This window comes from Amblyraja radiata, chromosome 5 (assembly GCF_010909765.2).
Source record: "Amblyraja radiata isolate CabotCenter1 chromosome 5, sAmbRad1.1.pri, whole genome shotgun sequence".
NCBI classification, from domain to species: domain Eukaryota; kingdom Metazoa; phylum Chordata; class Chondrichthyes; order Rajiformes; family Rajidae; genus Amblyraja; species Amblyraja radiata.
In genome coordinates, this window is record NC_045960.1 from 64,665,255 (window position 1) to 64,687,388 (window position 22,134).

Consider the following 22,134-nt stretch of genomic DNA (forward strand, 5'->3'; position numbering starts at 1 on the left):
TCCTTGTATGTGAATACTTGGCCAATCTTCTTCTTCTTCTTCTTGCGTATGGCGTTCACAGCCTAAAGTTGTCGGACAACATGTTCTATTTGATCTTATTTGATTGTGCATGCCAGGTTGATTGCATTCATCGAAACAGGGCGGACCACGTGAAGGTTGCAATCTCCCACCCCACTTGGCCAATAAACTTATTCATTTATTGGGACAGAATACAGAGGGTGGTGGTGGAAGGACAATATTCAGGCTGGGGGGCTGTGACCAGTGGATTTCCACAGGGATCTGTGCTGGGGCCTCTGCTGCTTGTGGTAAATATAAATGTCTTGGACATAAACATTGACGAGTTGATTAGTAAGTTTGCAGATGGCATCAAGATTGCTGACTGTGAGGAAAGCTGTCAAGATATACAGTGGAATATAGATCAGCTACAGAAATTGGCAGAGAAATGGCGGATGGAGTTTAATTCGAGCAAGTGCGTGGTGTTGTACTTTGGGAGTTCATATGTGCATAAAGATCTTGGGTTCCATGTCCATAACTCCCTCAAATTGACAACTCAAGTAGAGAGTGGTATGTATGATATGCTTATCTTCATAGGTCATATAAGAGACAGGATGTCATGATGCAGGTTTTTTGGACTTTGGTTAAGCCACATATGGAATATTGCATTGAGTTCTTGTCACCCCATTACAATGAAGACATGGAGACTTCGGAATGGGTGCAGAGGAGGTTTATTAGAAAGTTCCTGGATTAGAAGGTATTAGCTACAGGGAGAGGCTGGACAGCATATTGCTTTCTCTGGAGGTTGCAGGAAGATCTGATAGAAGTATTTAAAATTATGAGAGGCATAGATAGCATAGACAGTCAGAACTTTTTCCCAGGATGGAAAAATCAAATACTAGAGGCCATAGATTTAAGGTGAGTGGGGCAAAGTTTAAAGGAGATGTGATGGGCAACTTTTTGTTTACACAGAGGATTGTGAGTGTCAAGAAAACGCTGCCAGGGTTGGTGGTTAAGGCAGATACTGTATGATAGCGGCATTTACGTGGCTTTTCGATAGCCACATGGATATGCAGGGAATGGAGGGATATGAATTAAGTGCTGATGGATAAGAGATGGCCTTGGCATCATGTTCGGCACGGACAATTTGGGCCACAGGCCCTGTTCTTGTGCTGTACTGTTCTACGTCCTAAGTGTTTAGAGGATGATGATGGAACTAAAATCTATAGGGAGAATATATTTATAATTAGAATAGAAGTTTAGTGTTATATCTATTAAAATAAAACAATTCAAAAAAACAGTTATTACCCCAATGTATTTCATGAAAAGCGTGGCATTTCAATATTAAAGTTTTAAAAGAATGTAAGATGATTAATAAAATGATGTACAGAAAGCACCGGATAATGTTACAGATGAGGATATTAACTCTTGGAGTTGAGAAAACAATGGATAATAATTTTCCCAAAGAGGAAGAAAGATAAGGTATTAGTTAGTGATAATTAAATTGGAACAAATTGTATGGTTTGATTAAAAAAACACCAACAAAAACTCAACAATATCATAGCCTATACTGCAGTAAGTATTTAAGAAAGGAAACAACAAAAAATATCTTGATCTAAACATTAAAATAAAATAGAATTTCATGTGTAAATTATTTGCAGTTACAAGCTAAACATTGATTCATCCGTGTTAATTTAGCTGCATTATTTGACAATAAGTAAATTATAAAAATCCAATATGGAAATAAACAAGCATAATTTAAGAATAGCAAATTATAAAATATTCTTTTTCGATCTAAAGTGACTGTCTAAACCAAGAAGAAAACTCTCAAGCTGCAGGATTTTTTCTCATTCCCAGTTTACAATACATGCATAGTCTAATTGCGTGATATTCTCCTAACACTCTGATCAACAAAATCCTGGTTAAATATCAGCATTGAAAATAAACCTGTCATTCATTTTATAGCAGCTTGGGGGAATCTTGTTAACTGCAAAATTTACTTGTTTTGGTTTTGGTTCCCAAAGTAATTCACTGCACAAAGATCTATAAGATAAAGATACGATACTTGAGAGAAGCTCTTTCTACCATTGTACATCACAAACACGACTGTGCTTTCTTCTTTGAAAATGGTTATGATTTGTAACTGGTGGATTGCATTAACCATAATGTAATTATTTCCCTGAAACCTAATAAATTGCACAATTACCCAGAAAAGATCAACTTTTGTTCATTATTCTCTTATTTAATGTTTCTATAATGGTCCTGATATCAGTGCTCTAACTAATTTAGAGCTAGAGTAAGTATGGAACGAATAATACTGTAACACTACATGAATTCTGTAAAAATAACTATACCGTTGAGCATTGGGACACAAGATGATACTATTGTAATTTCACACACAGCAAGTTACAGAATATTGACAATGTAAAAGCCAAGAATGGCTCACGGGAAGAAAGTGCTGGCTCAGTTGCCTAGCTACTCTCTTATTTGAGGAACGATGAATGCTGTGAAGATGACAGAACAAAGAAAAAACATTTATTTTATATTTGGTGGGACTGCACAAAATTTGCTAATGACCAGTTCGTTTTCAAGACCACAGGTGATCTAAAAGTAAAAATCCTTAAAAAAAACAGTGCTATTATTTAATACTGGCTCCATTTACTAATCATGTCCATTTACTGGCACTTACGTTAGCCAGGAAATTGGTGAGGACGGTGAATTGGTCCCTGCATTTCCCCCCCTCATGTATTCAGTACAAAGGAGATTCTGCACATTCAGTAACCAGACTCTGTGTAGTATAGGTTACTGAATAACTACTGAATGATAGGGAAAATGTGGTCAATGCTAAATATTTGATTAGTTAACTATATTACATATCATTTTATGATATAAGATTATCATAAAAATGATACTTCCATCATATTTTTTCACCTTTGCTACTGCAATTATCTTTGCCAATATTCTATTGAAACATATTATATATATATATGACATAGGTTGTTTTACATGTATAAATAATAATAATAATAACAATAATAATATCAATAATTACAATAATATCAAAAATAACAACTACAACTAATAATAATAATAATAATAATAATAATAATAATAATAATAATAATAATAATAATAATAATAATAATCATGTAACATTTGGCATGCACTCCAATATTTTCCAAAATATCTATAGAAATTTATTATCACCTTATCAGGTGATAATATCATTCACTGAGCTCAATGGGGAAAATGAAAACTTTCTATCTGAGTCCAGAATAGGAATTTCTCCTAAACCCTGGAAAACCATGAATAGAATTAATTGTATAATGAGATGATTGAGCTATAAATGCTGAAGAATCGTGCCATCTGTTGCTTCTCAACTAACGTGAGGAGAGCAAAAGGGGGCATTGGGTAACGGGGTTACAAATGACAATGCATTTAAAATTTAGTATCCTAAATGGGATAATTTTAAAAGAATATTAAAATAGCTTTAAGGTGCCACTATGAATTGCAATTAATCATTAACAAAGTCTTCCAAAGGTCCAAATAGCACATTTGGAATCTCAAGATTAAAATGATAACATTAAGATTTACTGATTATGTAAAGGAAAACTAATAATTTCTGTAATGCAGTGTTATGCACATTTGTGCTTCTCCATTACTATACCTGGAGAGCCTCCAGAAATCGGAAAGAGCCAAGTCTCCTGCCTCTTGGGACGAGACAAAAGCTTGAATTATGAAGCAATTCTTGGTATTCAAATCTGTGGAGACAAAGTAAATAAATATTTTAAAATATTACATTGCAATGTAAAACATATTTGTAAAACATGAAGACCAAGTTTCTGCTGCAGTATATTTGATTTAACATATATCATAGCCAATATGGGATTCGCATTAATTCACATATAAACCAAAATGTGGGGTGAACCTTTCAATTAGGTCTACATTGTGAAATGAATAGTAATAAAACCAACCATCAAATAAACAACGCAACAATTTCATTGGAAAGTGGGGAAATAAAAGTCAGGGGAGTTATACGATATGTGAATAATCGTCTACTACTAATTTTTCCTGCTTTTGGAAGTGAAGGTTTTCCTAAGTCAAGAAAATGTTTAGATAAATACTGAGAGGGCAGTGTGGTAACCTAATTATTACGTCTACCTCCTATTACAAATGAGTAACGCAAACTATTCTCAATTTTGCGTTTCATTTTTGTTTTCTTGGTGGATTACAGGTGTCAAATTGGTGCTTCAGTGCTGTTCAGTAATTTCCTGTCCATTTATTTCCTGGGACCTTGATTGGATTTCTGATGCAAATGGAAGGCAGATTTGATGTGTTTTGGGACAACAAATGCAAAAAATGTCAGATTGGGCTGATAGGAGGTCAAACATTTTTGTGGAGCCGGGTATACTGCTTTTCCTGGAATCATAAAAATCTTTTGAAAAACTGGACAAGCTTTAAACTTTCTTTTATGGGTCCAAAGTCGCTTGATACGTGGTGAAAAAAGCAGGTATTTACCACATACTAAGCAAATTTCTGCTCAGAAATTAGAGCTTCGCAATTCTGAATGTAGTGCCTGTAGTTTCATATTTACATCGTTTCTGCCCAGTTTGAGCTGGCATTCCATTTAAAGATTTATTTCAAAGTATATTTACATTGATAAATTGGTGCACAAGATCATCATTTTGATCAAGTGTCCTACTAAAGGGAGAGGCAGCCAACAGTTAAGAGTTTCCTTCTTAGTTTAAGAAAGACAAAAATGCTGGAGAAACTCAGCAGGTGAGGCAGCATCTATGGAACAAAGGAATAGGCGACGTTTCGGGTCGAGGCCCTTCTTCAGACCGATGTGGGGGGCCGGGGTGGGAAAAAGAATGAAAGAAGCAGAGACAGTAGGCTGTGGGAGAGCTGGGAAATGGAGGGGAAGGAGGGAGAAAGCAAGGACTACCTGAAATTGGAGGTCAATATTCATATTGCTGGGGTGTACACTACCCAAGCAAAATATGAGGTGCTGCTCCTCTAATTTGCAGTGGGATTCACTCTGGCCATGGAGGAGGCCCAGGACAGAAAGGTCAGATTTGGAATGGGAGGGGGAGTTGAAGTGCTGAGCCACCGGGAGATCAGGTTGGTTATTGCGAACTGAGCGGAGGTGTTGTGCGAAGCGATCGCCAAGCCTGCGTCTCACTGATGTAGAGCAGCTGACACCTAGAACAGCGGATGCAGTAGATGAGGTTGGAGGAGGTGCAGGTAAACCTCTGCCGCACCTGGAAAGCGTTCTTGGGTTCTTGGATGGAGTTGAGGGGGGAGGTAAAGCGACAAGTGTAGCATTTCCTGCGGTTGCAAGGGAAAGTGCTAGGGGAGGGGGTGGATTGGGTGGGAAGGGACGAATTGACCAGGGAGTTACGGAGGGATCGTTCTCTGCAGAAAGCCAAATGGGGAGGAGATGGGAAGATGTGGCCAGTGGTGGGGTCCCGTTGGAGACGGCGAAAATGTCAGAGGATTATATGTTGTATATGACAATACAATACAATACAATACAATTCAATTTATTGTCATTTGGACCCCGTGAGGTCCAAACGAAATGCCGTTTCTGCAGCCATACATTACAACAAATAGACCCAAGACACAACATATTTTACATAAACATCCATCACATTGCTGTGATGGAAGGCCAAAAAAACTTCTCTCTCCACTGCACTCTCCCCCCCATGTCAGAGTCAAAGTCAAAGCCCCCGGCGGGCGATGGCGAATTGTCCCGTGGCCATTAAACCACGCCGGGTAATGCAAGTTCGCGCACCGGGTCTTGGTGTTAGAGCCCCCGGTGCGCGCTCGCAGCCCGCCGCCATTCCAAGCCGCGCGGGGCGGTGATGTAAGGCCCCGCTCCAGGAGCTCTTCAACCCCGCAACTCGGGCGGGAGAAGTCGCCGTTGCGGAAGCCCCGAAAAGCGGTCTCCCTCCAGGGACCCGCGGGCTCCCGGTGCCGTCCGCCAAACCCGCAGTTGCAGCCACCGAATCTCCGGGGGTCGGGTCGCAGCAGCGTCCACCACAGCTCCACCCGCTCTGGACTCGGCCAGCCCCGTGACGGTGAGGTGAGTTCGGCACTGGAGTCCCCGGTTTTCCTGTTGGAGGCCGCTCCTCGTTGCGGCCCCAACGACAACGGAGACCCGACAAAGAAAAGGTCGGGTCTCCCGTGCAGGGAGAGATTTAAAAGTTTCCCCCTCCCCTCCCCCCCACACCACCCCCACCCCCCCACACACATACCCCAACAAAAATAACAGAAACTACATTAAAACATAGACATAAAATAATAAAAACGCAGACGGACTGCAGAGGCCGCTGCTGGCGAGAGCCGCGCTGCCTACCGGGATGGCGGCTGGTAGGGTGGAAGGTGAGGACAAGGGGGACTCTGTCCTTGTTATGTGGGGGGATGGGGAGTGAGAGCAGAGTTATGGGATATAGAGGAGACCCTGGTGAGAGCCTCATCTATAGTCGAAGAGGGGAACCCCTGTTCCCTAAAGAGTCTACAGTTCTTTCTTAATCATCCTTCTTAGTTTAGTTTAGTTTAGTTTAGAGATACAGCGCAGAAACAGGCCCTTCGGCCCAGCGAGTCCGACTGACCAGTGATCCCTGTACATTAACACTATCCTACACACACTAGGGACAATTTACAATTTTAGCAAGCCAATTAACCTACAAACCTGTACATCTTTAGAGTGTGGGAGGAAACTGAAGATCTCAGCGAAAGCCCACGCAGGTCACGGGGAGAACGTACAAACTCTGTACAGACAGCACCCTTCTCGAGATCGAACACGGGTCTCTGGCACTGTGAGTGCTGTAAGGCAGCAACTCTATCGCTGCGCCACCATGCCGCCCATGGTATTTCAAGTTCAAGTTCTCGTTTATTGTCACTTAACCAAGGTACAGTGAAATTTGAGTTAACATAGAGCCATACAAAGTGAAAAGAACACAATACACACATAAAATAAATTTAACATAAATATTCACCACACTGGAATCAACATTCCTCACTGTGATGGAAGGCAATAAAGTTCAGTCATCTTCCTCTTTGTTCACCCATGGTGGTCAGGGCCTTTGAACCCTCTGCACTTGCCGTTGCTGACTGTCCGATGTCTAAGCACTCTCGTCAGGATGGTCGAAGCTCTGGCGTCGTGATGGATCAGAACACCTGAGTCAGCCACTTCTTACCGGAGACCGCTGCTTCAAAGACAACAGGCCCCGCGGTCGGAGTGTTTTCACTGGCGATCATCGGCAAAGGGTCCCCGGCTCCTCGATGGTAAGTCCGCGCCATGCCTGCGGCTTGAAGCTCTGGGCCAGTCTCCAGGAAAGGCCGCACCACTCCACATTGTTAGGCCACAAAGGGGGGGGGGGGGGGGGGCGGTGATGCGACACGGAGAAATTTGTATCTCCGTTGAGGTAAGCAATGCCCCTGTCCCACTTAGGAAACCTGAACAGAAACCTCTGGACACCTTGTGCCCCACCCAAGGCTTCCGTGAGGTTCCCGGAGGTTTTTGTCACTCTCCCTAATGGTTGAAAGTGGTTTCCGCATAGTCGAGCTTCTTTTATGTTCCGGCGATTATTTCAAAAAATTAAAAACCGGCCTCGACTAAAAATAGGTTGCCGTTTTAAAAATTGGTAATTTTTTTAGTCGAAGCCGGTTGCGATGCTAGTTGACGGTGGTTACCGGAGATTGCAGGTAGTGGAAGGTAAGACCTCCCTGGTGGAATAAAACTGGGTGAAAAAAGGTTAATATTAACATAAGCATGTGACCTCCGTCACTCCTGGGCGTGCTCAATCATAGTTGCAGTTCTTTTAGCAGAGAAAAGTTTTTTTTTCTTACTATAAAAGCCTCCCAGATTTTTTTTTAAATCATTCTGAACCATGAGAGGAGGATTTGTCTGCATTTAAAAACTTTTTTAAGTTGTCGAGCTCATTAAACAGCTCATGGTTTTGTTAAAGGTTTCCTAAAATTGTAGAATTTAATGTTCATACCATTGGATTGTAAGCTACCCAAGCACAATATGAGGTGCTGTTCCTCCAGTTTGCTTGTGGCCTTACTTTTAGTTTAGTTTAGTTTAGCTTAGAGATACACTCTAGCAATGGAGGAGGCCCAGGATGAAAAGGTCAGTATGGGAATGTGGAGTTAAAATGGTTAGCAACTGGGAAATGCAGTAGGCCCTGAAGAACTCAGCATGTGGTCGGCAAAACAGTCTGCGTTTAGTCTCAACGATGTACAAGAGACCACATTGGAACACCGGATGCAGTAGATGAGGTTAGGGGAGGTGCACATGAACATCTGTCTCACCTGGAAGGACTGCTGGGTCCCTAGATGGAGGCAACGGATAAATCGAGGGACAGGTGTTACAACTCCTGCGTTTGCAGGCCAAAGGTACATGGGGAGAGGGTGGATGAGCGGAAAGTGATGTGTGAAACAAGGAGTTGCGGAAGGAGCGGTCTCTGCGGAAGGTGGAAACAGGTGAAGGTGGGAAGATGTGACTGTGGGATCACGTTGGATGTGACGGAAATGTCACAGATGACGTGTTGTGCAATTCAATATTATTCAATATTTCGGAAATATCATGTCACTATCTGGATTAGAAACATGCACAATTCCATTTATTAAGAATATTATACATTATAGAAGTATATAAAATCATGAGAAGCGTAGATAAGATCCAAAGTATGGTGACACTACATGTAAAATCTCCCCGGTTTCTCCTTTACCTTATTGTCAAAACTATTTCCTGGACATTAGCAAATTTGCAGATGACACAAAGCTGGATGGCAGTGCGAACTGTGAGGAGGATGCTATGAGAATGCAGGGTGACTTGGACAGGTTGGGGCAGTGGGCAGATGCATGGCAGATGAAGTTTAATGCAGATAAATGTGAGGTTATCCATTTTGGTAGCAAAAACAGGAAGGCTGATTACTATCTAAATTGCGTCATTGGGAAAAGGGGAAGTACAACGGGATCTGGGGGTCCTTGTACATCAGTCTATGAAAGTAAGCATGCAGGTACAGCAGGCAGTGAAGAAAGTGAATGGCATGTTGGCCTTTATAACAAGAAGAATCGAATATAGGAGCAAAGAGGTCCTTCTGCAGTTGTACAGAGCCCTAGTGAGACCAGACCTGGTGTATTGTGTGCAGTTTTGGTCCCCTAATTTGAGGAAGGACATTCTTGCTATTGAGGGAGTGCAGCGTAGGTTTACAAGGTTATTTCCCGGGATGGCGGGACTGTCATATACTGAGAGAATGGAGCAGCTGGGCTTGAACACTCTGGAGTTTAGAAGGATGAGAGGGAATCTCATTGAAACATATAAGGTTGTTAAGGGCTTGGACACGCTAGAGGCAGGAAACATGTTCCCGATGTTGGGGGAGACCAGAACCAGTGGCCACAGTTTAAGAGTAAGGAGTAAGCCATTTAGACGGAGACGAGGAAACATTTTATCTCACAGAGAGTGGTGAGTCTGTGGTATTCTTTGCCACAGAGGGCGGTGGAGGCAGATTCTCTGGATGCTTTCAAGAGAGAGCTAGATAGGGCTCTTAAAAATAGCAGAGTCAGGGGATATGGGGAGAAGGCAGGAACGGGGTACTGATTGGGGATGATCAGCCATGATCACATTGAATGGCAGTGCTACTCCTACTCCGCCTACTCCTGCACCAATTGTCTATTGTCTATTGACATATTTAACAAATATTTCCTCACACAAGCCCTTTGCACCATGGCAGTCTCAGTCAATAAGTAGAAAGTTGAAGTCATTAACAATTACACTCCTTACCTTCCTTATCAGTCTTTCAGTTATCCACACTCTACCTACATATTTGCTAATCAAATTCCCGTTGACTATTGGGGACCATTAATCAGCCCCTTCTTATTTCTAAGTTCTTCCCATACAGCTCGATCCCCCAAGAGTATCCTTTCATAATATTACCTTGATGATCTCCCTAATCATCTTACTTCTACCCCTATTATGCTAGTGGGGGTATTGAGCTGCCAGCCTTACCCATCCCTCAACCAATGTTTCCATTATTGCTACTATATCCCAGTCCCATGTGCCAATCCATGCTGAGTACATACAATATGCAGGTACTCTTGCATAAATAATTGCCATTCTTCATGCTTCTGCTATTAAGTAAAGTTTCCATGTTATGGATGCTATGCATAATTTAACAAGCTTCAAATAAATTGAGGAAATATTATACAATAAAATTGCTCAAATTATAATTTTTGTGTGAAGAACTTATGTTAAGTTGCAAGAGAAGGGCTTGGAGTTGGGGCTTTCAGAAATACATGTCTCCACAAAGAAATAAAGAACAAAGAACACACACAGGAGAACAGATGGCTTATCATAACATGGAAATGTTGATCTGAACAGGCATATCTTTATTTATTGCTTTGAAACAATAATCATGCTGTCAGAAGTTGTATTTGGCTTAGGTTGGTGTTCTTCTTTCTTTGTGACACATCTTTGAGCTCGGCTGTGGCATGAAGGGGATTTATGGTAGTCTATATTGGGTCGAGGCACCAAGGCTAGATACTAGATCTGTGATTTGGTTTGTGCTGTTTAAATGTATTTATGTTGGGATAAGAGATAAGGCATAGGTGATGGTTGTGTGACCTTTGTATAAGGGTGATTTCTTATGTTTATAGAAGACTGAGAAAGTAACTCTGTTTTGATCTAAGCCAAACGATTGGGGTCTGCATATAGTAATCTTCAAATTGCTGTGTGGAATGCTATTAGTAAGAAGTTGTAAAGAGGCCTTACATTCCTTTCCTCCAGAGATGAGCAAGGGGGAGGTTATAATCCAGAATGAAACTTGATCCGAGCTTGGAAGAAACAATTATAATTTATCAAGTGCGACAAGTATATGACCTTTGTGTGCTTGGAGTTGGGAATTGTGTGATTAGAAATAACTTAAGTTCTTACCACTTTGTAAGAATGGGGCAAAACTCATATTTAATCTTTGTAATCCATAAGTAACTGTATTTTAACTATGTAGTTGTAAGGAAATTATTTGTAAAGTGTATTGTGTTTTAATTAGGATTATAAGTATTAGACCTTGTTTAAATCTGAAGTTTTAGAAATAACTTTCTTTACCAAAAGTGAAAATATATGTTTTGTGTGTATGTATTGTGTGATTGCTGTATGATGTGTATATTATATTCTGAGAAGTGTTCTATGAGAATTAGTTTATATTTCTGTGGTTTTACTTCATTGAAATAAAATGATTTTGAGCAAAGAAGTTAAAGAAAACCACAGAGGGGAAGAAGGTTGTAAAGGGGCCGGAAAAGGGAAAATCATGTGACTATATATGTTGTCAATCAATGGAAAGGATTTAGTTGATTGGTTAATGCAAATAAGTTAAATGTATGGTAAACCATAATGATTGGTTATAAGTTTGCCACTCCTTTTGTATCATAATTGTCTATTACCTATATAATGTGTTACGTTTATACCAAAGTCAGTAGTTCTTTCGACCTGCCCCAGAGTTTTAACTCTGTGTTGGAAGGTTTAAAGAATTATCCAGCGCTGTCAGAATAAAGAATCGATTTCAACAGCTAGAGTTTGAATCAAGTTTTCTTGAATTCGACTGACAAAATAACTCAGTTTAACAAAATATAGTGAACGATTCTGCAGAGATTGGATAGTTTACAGAAATATTACAGGAAATCATATGGCAAAGTAACTTTTGTCAAATAACTTTCCTGAAAAATGGAGACTTCAAGAATCATGACATTATGCCAGTAAATTTCAGTAATAGTTCATAATTACTATGAAATACACATTCCAATCTTCATTTGCATCAAAAGGGTTCCAAATTTTAAAGTAATGATAACATTAAAATTGAAATGACCTAATTGCATTTATTAAGATTTTGGTGAAATTGGCAAATTGGTCTTCACGATGAAAGGATCAAATATTAAGGAAACAAGTTTAAAATAAGGCTAAGAAGTGATAATTAGGCATTTGGACTAAGATGGACACTAGAAATAGCTCAGGCAAACTCATATTTTCCTTAATAGACTTTTAACAGACAGGCAGGTGGAGATCATCATTCAACCTTTGTTGAACTTTGTTGATTCCTTTAAATTGTGCCGGTAGAGAAAAATCCCTTTGACTGAATACGTTTGCAGAGTTAGTGTGGTTCATTTTATTTTACAGACACAGCATGGAAATAGGTATTTCGGCCCACCAACAATTATCCCGTGACACTAATTCTATCCTACATTTTAGGGATAATTTACAGAGGCCAGTTAACCAACAAACCTGCCCGTAGTCACACGGAGAATGTGCAAAATCCATAGAGACAGCATCCATAATCAGGATCGAACCAGGGTCTCTGGCGCTGTAAGGGTACCGCTACGCCACCGCTACACCACTGTGCCACCCGTTAGGTTAGAGCATTAATTGGAGCAATGAGCTTCAACATGGCATACTGGTGCCAAATAAAGCACTGCATTGATGATCTGCCCAATCTGTCAAGCTTTAGATATGCATATACCAATGCCTTCACCAAATTAACATGTGGCGTGACTTATGCCACAACATATGTGCACAACAGATGCCATTTTAGGATGTAAACATAATTGTCATATCCAATAATAGACCACTGCAGCACTGAATTTAATACCCTGAGAGTTCATATAACAATATTCTAAATGAAATAGAAATAGCTACTTGTGATGCAAAATGAGTTTAGTCTTTCAACACTTAAGATGAAGAAGATTCTCAATTTCTAGTTGAGTGCCCTCTTCAACATATTTTTGAAATATTATCAGCCCATTTATAATTTTACTTGAACAGTTGGTTACTGGTTCGGAGGGATCTTGTATTATCTGGGATCCTTGAATTACCATAAACTCTCTGCAGCTGAGTTCTACTCAGTTTCCAGGTTTTGCCTCATCACCACCTTTCTTTTCCAGCGTTGTTTTCTCTAGTTCATCATTCTGAAGAAGCGTCCTGAGCTGAAATATTGTAAGTCTATTTGCATCCACAAAATCTGCTGAGTTCCCCCAAACTGTATTTCCTACTGAAAAATAATTGCTGCTTCCCTAGGTTCTCGAGGTTGAGGCAAGGAAAGACAACATTAATTGTTACTTGTTTAAGAAAGAGCTGCAGATGCTGGAAAAATCGAAGGTAGACAAAAATGCTGGAGAAACTCAGCGGATGAGGCAGCATCTATGGAGCAAGGGAATGGGTGACGTTTCGGGTCGAGACCCTTCTTCAGATTCTTGAATTGTTACTTGAGATGTTTTTCAAAAAAAATCCTTCTGTTTACTTAAGTCTCACTTTCCCCTCTATGTCCAATTTTCATTCAACATTGATTTATTTTTCTCTGAATGATTTGTCACCCACTCTTATTTAAACTTCCTTCTTAGTCTTTGCAGAGTTGCTTTTATATTCCTTCAGCCTGATTAGTTGAGGAGATGCACAACTCTTATTCTGATCACTTTTTAAATGTTCCAAGGAGCAGAGATGTCAGCTGTAGGAACTGTGGTTGTTCTACTTGGAGCAAAGAAAATTGAGAGGCGAATTATGTGAGGTCTACTTGATCATGACTGGTACAGCAAATACAGAGAGGGCGTTCCCACTGACACCTTTTTGTAAAGGAATGATCTTGAACCCACAGCCCTTAGGGATGATTAAAAAAAAGAGTCAATTGAGATTTTCAAGTTAACTGGGTAGGCACTCGAAAGAGACTAATTTGCAAGGCTATAGAGAATGAATAGGTTAATGGAACTCACAGAATTCTCCCCCACCCCCCAAAAAAAATTTGACATGGACTTGATGGGCAAAATAACTTCTTTGTGTGATGCAGCAATTCTATGATTCCAAGGTTTCAATCGCTACAACAGGATTAGCTTGCACTCACAGCAATTTATCACCAAAATATTTACAGAAATGCAGAGCTATTTGACGACGTAGTGAAATATGGGTCATCAGGAAAATTGTATGCAGATTGCTGGCTTTCATATTTTTTTAGACACAGAATATGAAATACCAGTCAGACATTAGCATTTTAGTTTTCAGCAAATTAACTACATTTGATGAAAAATACCATTATTTATAAATTGAATGAAGCTGACGACTTTAACACTATTAACTTAGTTTCATTTAGTTTAGTTTAGTGATACAGCATAGAAACAGGCTCTTCGGCTCACCGAGTGCGTGCCAACCATTGATTCCCCACACATTCCACTATCTTACACAATAGGGACAATTTACAATTTTACCAAGCCAATTAGCCTACGTCCTTGGAGTGTGGGAGGAAACCGGAACACCGGGTGAACACCTACGTGGTAACAGGGATATTGTACAAACTCTGTACAGACAGAACCTGTAGTTAGGATCGAACCCGGGTCTCTGGGGTTGTAAGGCAGCAACTCTACAACTGCACCATTACTTAATCTGCATTTTCTTTTTTAAAAAAAAATATTTTATTTTTATTAGAAGTACAGTAAATTACAGTAATACACATCACATATATCTTATTACATTTGTTGTACCACTTCGTTTTTCGAGCTTTAAAAAAAGGTAGAAATAAAAGAAGTAAGGAAAGTGAGCAAGAATCGTGAAGGTGCAGGAAAGTGTTGAGAGAAGAAAGCCCCCTAGGGAAGAAGTTAGAGAAGGAAGTAAAGAAAGAAAATAAGACCCTAGAAAGAAAAGAAAAAAAAGGAAAAACAATCGCTCTATTATAACACAAAACTCCGCAAAAAAGGATATACCAACCGTGTTTTTTTATTTTATTTTTTATTTTATACCCCCCGTTACCAGATCCTGGTACCATTTATATTTTAAATTACTATTGCACCTTATGCTTGTAATAGTTCCATAAATGCAGACCACGTCTTTTGGAAGTGGTCTGCTTTGCCTGCTAGGAGGAGTCTCATCTCTTCCAGGTGTAGTGTTTCGAACATGTTTGAAATCCACATTTTTATTGTTGGTATTGGAGCATTTTTCCAAAATTTGAGTATAAGCTTTTTTCCCATTATTAGCCCGTGATTAAGTAAGTTCTTTTGAAACACGTTTAATTCGGGGTTACCTTCCGATATTCCAAAAATGATCCATTCTGCTTTTGGTACAGGTTTTATTTTAATTAATTTTGTGAAGATTTCAAATATTTCGTTCCAGAATTTTTGGATTTCTATACAAAAAACAAAAGAGTGCGCTATGGTAGCTTCTTGTGACTGACATTTATCACAAATGGGTGAGACATTGGGGAAAAGTTTATTTATTTTAGTTTTTGAATAATATAGTCTATGTAATGTTTTAAATTGAATTAGAGTATGTCGTACATTGATCAAGCATTTATGCACATATAGTAAGTGTTTATCCCAGCTCTCTTTTGAAATTTTTATAGCTAGTTCTTGTTCCCAGTCTCTTCTAATACCATCGGTTGTAGGTATTTCTATATTTAAAATAATGTTGTATAAGTATGATATTAGATTTGCAGATTCAGCCTTTGTCTTCATGGCTTCATCCAATAAGTCTGGGGGCATGTTATGATAGTCTTTTGTGTATTTTTTCAGATAGTCACAGATTTGAAGATATTTAAAATATTGATTATTTTTCAAATTATATTTCAGTTGTAATTGTTGAAATGATAATAATTTCCCTAATTCATACAAGTCTCCGAGCGTTTTGATTCCCATTCTTTCCCATTGTGTAAATGATTTATATATAATTGAAGGTTTAAACGACGGGTTATTGACTATTGGCATTAAAAGAGATAGATTTCTTAATTTTAGATTCTGTTTTATTTGTTTCCAAGTTCTAATTGTGCTATGTATCATTGGATTTTTATTATAATTTTTGTTATTCAGATTCATTGGTGAGAGGAGAGTCGCTCCTATATTACACGGAGAGCAGTCCTCTCTCTCCATTACAATCCAGTCCACCTGCTGGGCAGAATTGTCCAGCAGGTGAATCATATTTTAATATTTACTGCCCAATTATAGTACATAAAGTTAGGGAGCGCTAGACCATCCATCTCTTTTGGTTTACTAAGGTGTGCTCTTTGTATTCTGTGGGATTTATAATCCCATATAAAATTTGTAATGTCTGAGTCTAATTTTTTGAAAAACTTTTTTGGAAGATATATAGGTATTGATTGAAATAAATATAGGATTTGTGGTAAAAAGATCATTTTTATAGCATTTATTCGACCTATTAAAGACATCGGGAGTGCTTTCCAGAATTTGATTAGATTATTAGTTTCTTAAGTAAGGGGCTATAATTGGCATTAAACATAGCGTGATAATTTCTAGTGATTTCAATTCCTAAATATTTAAATTTTTCTGTGGCTATTTTAAAGGGGAATTTCAAGAGATGTGTTGAGTCTTTCGGTTTTATCGACATAATTTCACTTTTGTTCCAGTTTATTCTGTATCCTGAGAAAGATCCAAAGTCCTCAATTAGATTTAATATGTTTGGTATAATGATTTGGGGTTTTGTGATATACAGTAGTACATTGTCTGCGTATAAGGATATTTTTTTATTTGAGTATTTTGTATTATAACCGTAAATATCCGGGTGTGTTCTGATTTTTTCAGCTAAAGGTTCAATTACCAGAGCAAATAACAGCGGTGATAATGAACATCCTTGTCTATTGCCCCTTGATAATTGGAATTTCGTAGATAGTATATTATTAATCAGCATTTTCAACCTTTAATTTTTTTATTATGTCGATACCCTTCGCAAACATTTGTGATACAGCCAATTGATTCAGATCAATCATGTGATAGGGAAAGGTGCTCATACTCAAAATAATTTGATGGTGCAGGTTGGTTTCCAAACCTTGTGCAAACTTTAGCTTGAATCAACATTAAATTAAAACCCTGCATGAGAACGGAAGAATAAAGTAAGCTTCACTCTTCCCAAACTGACTTTTAACTCAGTTCTGCTGTCCTCTCTGTTGCCCATAACCCTCAAGTCCATTGACCAAAAATCTGTCTCAATCAGCCATGAATATATTCAGTGATTCATTCTCAGTTGCACTGGGTCAGAGTATTCTAGACAATATTGTTTAATGGAAACAGTACAGAAGTATTTGGCTGTCCTCATTAATGAAACACCAAGTTAGCATGCAAGTATAACTAGGAGGAAATTGTTTTCCACATTCATCTTAACTGGATGACCACTAGTTCTGAGACAATGACCTCTTGTGCAATAATCCTCCTTGAAAAGAATTATCCCCTCAAAATCTATCCTGCCAAATCTTCTCAAAATTATGTATGTTTCAATCAGATTATTTCACAGCTTTCTCAATTCCATTAATTAAAGGCCCAACCTGCTCATCTTCTCCTCTTAAGATTCTCAGGAATTAAGCAATTTCCTGATCTGTCTATGTATCCTATATAGTTCCAGCAAGACTCCCTTAAGTTTGTACAACATTCCTTTTGTAATAAAGGCTATCATTCCATTTGCCTTCCTCATTACTTGGACCTGTGTGTTAATTTATTATTTCATTCACTAGAACATGTAGATCACTGTAGCGGTCTGGACCTCGAACAATGTTGAGATGAGGTTCAAGAAGAAGATAGAGAGCTTAGTAACATGTTTATCAAGTCAACAACCTCTCATTCAATGTCAGCAAGATGAAGGAGCTAGTTATTGACTTCAGAAAATGAGTAGTGTGCAGGCCCCAATCAGCGTCAAGAGTGCTGGTGTAGATGGTCGGGAGAGTCAAGCTCCCTGGCATAAATATGACCAACAAATTTTCCTGTACTAATCACATTGAAGCTGTGTCCCAGAAAGCATACTAACACCTTTATTTCCTCAGAAGACTAAAGAAATTTGGTGTATCTTCAACGACTCTTGCCATCTCTACAGGTGCATGGTAGAAAGCATCCTATCAGAATGCATCACAGCTAGGTTTGGCAACAGCTCTGCCCAAGACTGCAAGAATTTGCAGAAAGTTATAGATGTAGCCCAGTCCATCACACAAACCAATCATTCCCCCATCGACTCCATCTACACTTCACGCTGCCTCAGAAAAGCAGTCAACAGAATGAAGGACATTTTCACCACAGCCATTCACTCTTCTCCCCTCTCCTGTCAAGCAGAAGATACAAAAGTTTGAAAGTAATATATTTAAGAACAGGTTCTTCCACACTGTTATCAGACTACTGGGCAATCCTCCCATAAGCTCAGGATCTTGCAACCTACTTCATTGCGGACTTGGCTTTTAAAAAAATAATATATATGCATTTCTTCCATGACATTAATGCTATAACACTGTAACACTATATCCTGTTTTCTGATTTTTTTTCTCTTTACACTACCTGTTGTATTTTTGTATGGCTTGATTGTACTCAAGTGCAGTAAGATTTGACTGGATAACACGCAAAGCTTTTCACTGTATCTTGTATCAAAACCATTTGGAAGAAATTGATATACATATAAAAACATCATCTTGCAGAAATATCTGTGGATAACTGGAACAAAATCGTGTGATCAAGATAGAATGTCCTCCTGGTTCCCATGATTAGGATAAGGGAAATGAAGTACCTAATACAGCTGGTAATTACCATTTCTGTTAGCCCTCAAAATTAGCAACTATTAGTGAGATACTTCTGTATTACACAATGAGTGGCATTGGGAAATTGAAGGTTTTAAAGGTTTGCATTTACTCCATGCTAATTATTGCTTGAAAATCCTCGAGACATGCGAATCAGGCACCTCAGAGTTTCTCTACCAGCAGTACAGAAATACCTGCCTTCTACTCACCATTTCTCAAAGAACAAAACTGAATTTACCGTAATGGCTAATACAACTACTTGCACTAATAACATACCTGATTATAGCAATAACACCTTTAAAATGGCACAGTGGTGCAGCTGGTAGAGCTGCTGCTTCACAGCACCAGGTTGGATCCTGACCTCGGGTGTTGTCTGTGTGGACTTTGTATGTTCTTGCTGTGATCACGTGGGGTTCCTTTGGGTACTGCGGTTTCCTCCCACATCCTAAAGCTGTGCAGGTTTGTAGATTAATTGGCCTCTGTAAAATTGCCCCTTGTGTGGAGGGAGTGGATGAGAAAGTGGGATAACATAGAACTAGTGATCAATGGTCGGTGTAGACTCAGTGGGCCAAATGCCCGTTTCTATGCTGTTTCATAACGTAAACTAATCTAAACTTTGGATCAGAATTAGGAAAATGTTTGAGGATAAAGTCAGATTATGCAAAGCATATTTAGAGAGAATATAAAGCTGGTTGCAATAAACCAAAGTGGGGAATGAACATCTGACTATGGTTGTATACTACAAATAAAAGAAATAGAAACCAAAAAATTATACAGCCAAGAAGGAGAAAAGAGTTAAATATTACTTCTTTGTTGTTCGAACAAAAATGAAAATATAAACCACATAAGGCTGCAAGTCAAAAAATTTGAGGATGATTTTGAGATTTGTGCATTGGGAAATAAAGTCAAAGAAGGCAGTTGAAAGAAGCAATTTATTGGATACAATAATGGAGGTTCCACATTCAATGAGAAAGCAATGCCAATATTGCCCTAGTGTATGTTAGCTCTGGGGAGAATAATGCTAAAGGGCTGTACCACTTGGTGGACCTAATCGGCGAGTTAAAAAGTGTCTTCGACCTTCCAGCTCGCCTGGAAAGCCTCGAGCTGGATTGACCGTCCGCGTTGAAACCGCGAGCTGCATCGACCGAACGCACACACACACACACACACAAACACATTGCGAAGGTGGGGTCAGGGAAAGCGGAGTTGTCTGCACGATAAAGATGAAGGACTGCACAGTAATGGTAAGTCCTTTAGAGAGTGCGGAGGGGGGGGGGGGGAGGGAGAGGGGGAGAGAAGGAGAGGGGGAAAGAAGGAGTGAGAGGGGGAGAGAAGGAGAGAGCAGGGGAGAGAAAGGGAGAGAAGGAGAGAGAAGGGGGGAGAAGGGGGGCTGAAGGAGAGAGAAGGGGAGGGAAGGGGGGGAGAAGGGGGGGGGGGAGAAGGGGGGGAGAAGGGTAGAGAAAGAAACATAGAAACATAGAAAATAGGAGTAGGCCATTCGGCCCTTCGAGCCTGATCATTCGATATGATCATGGCTGATCATCCAACTCAGTATCCCATCCCTGCCTTCTCTCCATACCCCCTGATCCCTTTAGCCACAAGGGCCACATCTAACTCCCTCTTAAATATAGCCAATGAACTGGCCTCAACTACCTTCTGTGGCAGAGAAGTCCACAGATTCACCACTCTCTGTGTAAAAACTATCCCACATACATTCCAAGAAATCCTCTTCCTCAGCACCCCTGCCAATTTGATTCACCCAATCTATATGTAGATAGAAGCCACCCATTATAATTGTTTTACCTTTGTTGCACGCATTTCTAATTTCCTGTTTGATGCCATCTCCAACTCCACTACTACTGTCAGGTGGCCTGTACACAACTCCCACTACCTTTTTCTGCCCCTTAGTGTTTCGCAGCTCTACCCATATCGATTCCACATCCTCCAAGCTAATGTCCTTCCTTTCTATTGCGTTAATCTCCTCTCTAACCAGCAACGCTACCCCGCCTCCTTTTCCTTTCTGTCTATCCCTCCTGAATATTGAATATCCCTGGATGTTCAGCTCCCAGCCTTGGTCACCCTGGAGCCATGTCTCCATGATCTAAACTATATCATATTCATTAATAACTATCTGCACATTCAACTCATCCACCTTATTACGAATGCTCCTTGCATTAAGATACAAAGCCTTCAGGCTTGTTTTTACAACACTCTTACCCCTTATACAATTATGTTGAAAAGTGGCCCTTTTTGATTTTTGCCCTGGATTTGTCTGCCTGCCACTTTTACTTTTCACCTTGCTACCTATTGCTTCTACCCTCATTTTACACCCCTCTGCCTCTCTGCTCTTGCACCCATCCCCCTGCCACATTAGTTTAAATCCTCCCCGACAGCACTAGCAAACACTCCCCCAAGGACATTGGTTCCATTCCAGCCCAGGTGCAGACCGTCCTGTTTGTACTGGTCCCACCTCCCCCAGAACTGGTTCCAATGCCCTAGAAATTTGAATCCCTCCCCCTTGCACCATTTTTCAAGCCACGCATACATCTGCAATATCCTCCTATTTCTACTCTGACTAGCCCGTGGCACTGGTAGTAATCCAAAGATTATTACCTTTGAGGTCCTACTTTTAAGTTTATCTCCTAGCTCCCTAAATTCACCTTGTAGGACCTCATCCCTTTTTTTACCTATATCGTTGGTGCCAATGTGCACCACGACAGCTGGCTGTTCACCCTCCTCCTCCAGAATGTTCTGCAGCCGTTCAGTGACATCCCTGACCCTTGCACCAGGGAGGAAACATACCATCCTGGAGTCTCGTTTGCGGCCGCAGAAACGCCTATCTATTCCCCTTACAATTGAATCCCCTATTACTATTGCCCTTCCACTCTTTTTTCTCCCCTCCTGTGCCGCAGAGCCACCCATGGTGCCATGAACTTGGCTGCTGCTGCCTTCCCCTGATGAGCCATCTCCCCCAACAGTATCCAAAATGGTATATCTGTTTAGGAGGGAGATGACCACAGGGGACTCCTGCACTACCTGCCTACTGCTATGCTGGCTATTGGCCACCCGTTCCCTTTCTGTCCTCTTACGTTTTACCTGCGGTGTGACTAACTCACTGTACGTGCTATTCACGACTTTCTCAGCATCGTGGATGCTCCAGTATGAATCCAACCGCAGCTCCAATCGTTCAATGCGGTCTGCCAGGAGCTGCAGCTGGACACACTTCCTGCAAATTTAGTCACCAGGGAAACTGACCATATCCCTGATCCCCCACATGTTGCAGGCTGAGCAAACCACGGGGCCAATCTCCACTGACATAGCTTACTCCGAAATTAAATCAACTCCCTCACACTATAAAAATCTTTATCCTTTAAACTGTACCTTTACTAATAAATACTGTACCCTTAACTCACAGAACCCTCAACTCACTGAACCCTCAACTCACAGAACCCTTAACTCACAGAACCCTTAACTTACAGAACCCTCAACTCACTGAACCCTTAACTCACAGAACCCTTAACTCACAGAGCCCTCAACTCACTGAACCCTCAACTCACAGAACCCTTAACTCACAGAACCCTCAACTCACAGAACCCTCAACTCA

At 40.1% G+C, this 22,134-nt stretch overlaps 1 protein-coding gene across 3 annotated transcripts in view; it reads right to left on the reverse strand.

The window, feature by feature from the left end:
- LOC116973398 (exostosin-1-like) overlaps positions 1–22,134 on the reverse strand; it is a 333,037-nt gene that overhangs the window by 161,899 nt on the left and 149,004 nt on the right. For all 3 annotated transcript variants that reach the window (XM_033021408.1, XM_033021407.1, XM_033021409.1), the window contains exon 3: positions 3,662–3,755. In XM_033021408.1, coding sequence (XP_032877299.1) covers positions 3,662–3,755 — 94 coding nt within the window. The remainder of the gene's footprint in view (positions 1–3,661; positions 3,756–22,134) is intronic.